Source organism: Centroberyx affinis, unplaced genomic scaffold (genome assembly GCF_046629955.1).
Source record: "Centroberyx affinis isolate AG114_WGS23_722 - 3 ecotype Tasmania unplaced genomic scaffold, CSIRO-AGI_Caff_v1 ptg002234l_1, whole genome shotgun sequence".
Lineage (NCBI taxonomy): Eukaryota > Metazoa > Chordata > Actinopteri > Beryciformes > Berycidae > Centroberyx > Centroberyx affinis.
In genome coordinates, this window is record NW_027280531.1 from 69,460 (window position 1) to 74,162 (window position 4,703).

Genomic DNA, 4,703 nt, shown 5'->3' on the forward strand with positions numbered 1-4,703 from the left:
TACCATCAAATGTTCCTTACTCTCAAGCACATGGGGGTTTCCATATTCAGCCAGTACCACTGGTTACCATAGATACATTAATTTATTAATCAATTGCAGTTCCAAAAAAACATTTTTCTTCCCTTTGTAGCATTATTTTTTACTATTTTATGTTTTGTAAATCATAATAAAAGTAATAGTAATAACAGTTATTAAATGGCATAGCATAAATATCATGAATAAGGAAGTAATAAAGTATCAAGTAAGAAAATAAACATAAAAATATCACAACACAATTGTAATTAAAAACATTAACTTACTAAGGTCAATATAGACACACAGGTCTACCAGTATATTGTTTTTTTTTAATACAATATAAATACACTATAATATAGTACCTCTCAGGTGTAGCATATACTATAACATTTTTACAATTATTTCAAAGGACTGTGCAATGTGAATTATTCAGTGTCAAGGACTTTGTGGCAGAAGTTAGCAATGTAAGGAAAGAATCTCTCAGGCCGGTTTCATCCACCCCTGATAAAAGTATAGTGTATAGCAATATACTGCGTATTACGCAGCATATTATAAAATATAGTGTTTTAAATTTACATTTCAGGTGTTATTGATGCAAGCCACCTCTCTGAGATCAGTGCTTTCTGGGTGGTGTCACGGACACTCTTGAGGAAGACCATGGGGCTGGATCCGCCAGTGCCGGTGGCATCCAGTGCACTGCCCACGCCTCTGAGCGGGCAGCCCGTGGTCCGGGCACGGCTACCGGGCACAACGATGTACTTGGCCACGGCGCAGAGGTGATAACTCCGTAGATCCTTCAGTGCTAGGACACAGGAGTTGTAGGCCTGGCAGAGAGCAGGACTGGAGCAGGACAGGATGAACTCTCGCAGAGATGGACAGACAGACAGAGTTTCTATCAGCTGACGGTGGGCAGGAGGCATGTAATCCCTCATGCGTGTCAGGTAGGCCCCTAAAGAACAGAAAAGAGACCTTGAGAGGAGAAAATAACAACCTTTCCCCAAAACATTCTCTGTCAGAGCAATCAACTGACTGCACAAACACACTGCGATTCATTCATGAGAGGCCCATGGGTATCTGAGGAGGTCAAAGGTTTTTACCTGAGTCATCCTCATGCTGGATGCCCAGCAATGCATCAAAGCACTGAATGGCTGAACTCTGGGCTGCACTTCCGCCTGATAACAGAATTGGCTCGTTGCTCACGCCTTCATACAACAGCCCACCTGGAAGCATGGGGTTGTCTCGCCACCTAAAACAGTACAGACCACATACTGTATAGATGGACATGCAGGAGCAATAAGAAGCAAGCAGCAATATATGGTGACATTTAAACTACATTTACATTATACATTTTAGGCATTTAGCTCTTATCAGTATCAACTTACAATAAGTGCAGCAATACTATACAGTACAGTAGATGGGATTTTTGATGGGGAAAAAAATGAATATGCAGATGAAGCGATAAAGATTGAAATCATTAATAGTTTGAATATGTAGAACATCATAACATCCCTCAAACTCACCCTGAGAGAAAAATTCTTAATGTGCCATGGAAATCAGTTGGATCCACATGTTCTGGAAAGAACAGAGATCAGGTTAGGGTAATTACCTTAAATTTCTGTATGCAAATTATGTTAGGTTTAGTTTGAACTTACTGTGCATGAGTTCGAAAGTTTCCTTCATCTTCTTCAGAGACAGGGTCAATTTGAGGAGACCCTTCTGTATGCTGATCAGGTCACGGTTGTCCACAGCATGCATCACCTCCAGAGCCCCCTGTGAAGAGATCAGAGAAGAAAAACAATCACAAAGCTCATCAGAGAAACACAGAAAGGGATGGAGGCACGGGCGCGGGAGCGATAAAGAGAGGGGAGGGGACAGAGGGACAGAGAAAAGTCAGGCTGACGTTCAGAAACAGGACAAGAGGAAGAGTAACACCACAGCTCCCAGTGCTTACCTGTATGCCTGGACTGGCAGCCATCTCAACCAACAGTGAAACTAGGAAAAATCCCCAACAGCTCTCACTGCCAGGGAGGGAGAATATTAAGTCCATGTTCCTATAATTGAAAGCATATGAAGAAAACATTATTGGACAGTATAAGAAAATGGACATAATGTGAATGTGCGTTTGGGAAATTCAAATTGGTGTGAATGAACAGGGTTTATTTTTGTACTCACTCAATTTCCATATCCCTGAAATGAAAATGAGACAAAACAGTAATAGGTTATTCTCAGTCCTCAGTGAAGAAAGAAATATTTATTTTTCAACGTGAATGATTGTAATTTAGACATGCAGTTTTATTGTAATGTTAGAATTTTATACAATGAAGGTCTGTGGGCTATGGATATTTAGGTAGGATGAGGTAATTAAAAAACATTACTCACCCAGTGGGATCCTTCAGTTTCCAGTTGGCCAGAACTGAGTCCGCATAGGTCAGGATGGGTGGAAGGCCGAGCCGGCGAGACACCAGCCAATAGGGCAGGGCCAGGGCTTTTGGGAGAGTCTGTCGATCACACAATCAACAATTACACCACCACCAACAATTACATCACCATTACCAACGGTAATCAGTAACCTTACATTCTGGTGCTTTTGCCTGACAGGGGCAAGAGAAAAAACAAGCAAGCAAATGTTGAATTCTATAAGCATTCCTGTTTGCAATCTTCTGAAAAAGTGTAGATTGCAATCTAGGTTTTACCTCAGTGGGTGCATGTTGTCCTTCCTGCCAGACGTAGCCCATGGTGATGAATGCCAGGGACAGGTGAGCCAGCCTGAGCTCCCGATGGCTAGTCAGGCGATGGGGACTCAAGACAGGCATCTGGGTTTGGGATGAAATTGGCAGCAAGTTTTAGTTTTGAATATTTCTATTTTCAGGAGCATTGGCCTCCACAAATGAAACACACATGCACATTTACACAAGTGAGCTCCTATATCCAAACAATGAGTGTTTCCATGTGGCAGTCTTTGCTCATTCTCACCTTGTGAACCAGATCCCGTAGTTGATGTGACTCAATCAGATGTGTGAGATTATTTGCCAAGTCCATCCATGCTCGATAATATTCTGGAAGGTCAGTCTAGAAAATAATAAGAATAAAACAACTTGTTCATTGATTCAGTCTTGACTGTTTTTGCATGGGGACTTTTCATGCAGGGTGTAATCACTAACATCATCAGTTCATGTTTTCCATGGTACTTGAACTGCATGTCAGGGAATGACTGATGCTATTAATCAGACAGTAAAAAGCAATTAAAATGAAGGGGCTGCTGGAGAACTGAGAAAATTAGCTAAGCAGAAAACTCTGTGATACCCGGACGAGAAACAACTGCATGAGCACAGACTTTTTCTAGACAAATAGGCCTTGGTTTAATGCTTAAGACTTTGTTATTATTTAATTCTACAGCCAAAAATTGAATCATTCAATTCAATGGGCATGAAATAATTTGAAGTTGTGGGAACGGAAGGAAGTTGGTGATTACAGGTTTTACAGTGTTGTATAAGTCCATATTCTTCTCATAAGCTGTCAACTAATTTTCCACTGTACAAACTATCAAATATGAAACAACTAGCAGCCATTTGTACAACATGTACATACAATATTTGTGTTATAAGAGTGTCCAAACTTGGCATTTAAAATGTCATCTAGTATCTGATCGATTCAGTGCTTGACAGTGAGCAGACCCAATCTAGTAAGTGGGTCGATAGAGACTTGAAGAGACAAGTTGCAATGGGATCACACCTCACAGCTCTGCCTGCACTGTAGTGAGCTAGGTCAATGATTGTCTATATAACCCTACTCAAAAACAAACATAGTTATCAGTTTCACCTGTGGAGGACCATGTGTGCTGTTAACAAAATAGTTCAATGAAGAAAACAGGTAATCGGGACAAATGGAAATATTCCTCATTGGCACACTTTCTCAGCAAATGACAAAAATCACAAGCTGTATATAGCTATGTATAGTATTGTTATATGCTTATGTAGCTATGTATAATATTGTTATATCATGAAAGGCACCCTGTGACCTTGTTTCACGTTTGTGTTGATCAATAGGCTATACGGCATAAAATGTAAACAGTGTAGTGAGAGGAAGCGTGTTAAGTGTTTCACGAGAGAAAAAAAGATAATTTAGTAGAGTGAGACTCACCAGGGGCTCTTCAAGGAGAAATCCAAGCTCCTCAGAAAGATCAAAAGCATCGAGGTCTGCCTGGAGTGTTGCTCTGCTGTTGGTCTCCATCGGCTCTGCGCTCTAATCAACTATTTCTGACTCTGAGAGGAAGTTCACTGTGCTTATCTGAGAGCTACCACTTGTTGAACTTGTTACTCAGCTTTCACTTCATTTGTCACATCCCTTTTATTGCATGCTCACAGCACCAATGAGCCAATCAGATCTTCGATCAGTTCTTACGTGAACTTACTCAGAAGATGACTGACATGCACAGTTGGTCAGGAGATGACAGCATATTTTTTCCTTCCTCCATTTAATATAGTGGACATCTTGAAACTTTTGGCTGATGAAATAATAAAAAATGAAAATGAAAATAATATTGTAACTGCCATGTCACAGATATGGTTAAGATTAAAAATATATATATATTAAAATATATCATGAAAATGCAGGCCGCTACTGTCACAGAACAGCTTGAAAAAAAAGGCCCTTTTTTTAAGAGGCCCTTTTTTTTTTTATAAGTATAA

General features: G+C 40.2%; 1 protein-coding gene across 1 annotated transcript; it reads right to left on the minus strand.

Annotated features, from left to right (window-relative positions):
* Nucleotides 1-4,301, minus strand: LOC139655327 (indoleamine 2,3-dioxygenase 2-like). Its single transcript, XM_071532707.1, has 10 exons — nucleotides 4,156-4,301; nucleotides 2,989-3,084; nucleotides 2,709-2,828; nucleotides 2,395-2,513; nucleotides 2,188-2,202; nucleotides 1,967-2,066; nucleotides 1,668-1,785; nucleotides 1,536-1,587; nucleotides 1,113-1,261; nucleotides 1-964 (listed from the first exon to the last, which is right to left on the minus strand). The coding sequence occupies exons 1-10, from the start codon at nucleotides 4,243-4,245 to the stop codon at nucleotides 588-590; spliced, it is 1,236 nt and encodes a 411-aa protein (XP_071388808.1). The 5' UTR covers nucleotides 4,246-4,301; the 3' UTR covers nucleotides 1-587.
* Between the last annotated feature and the right edge of the window lie 402 nt (nucleotides 4,302-4,703).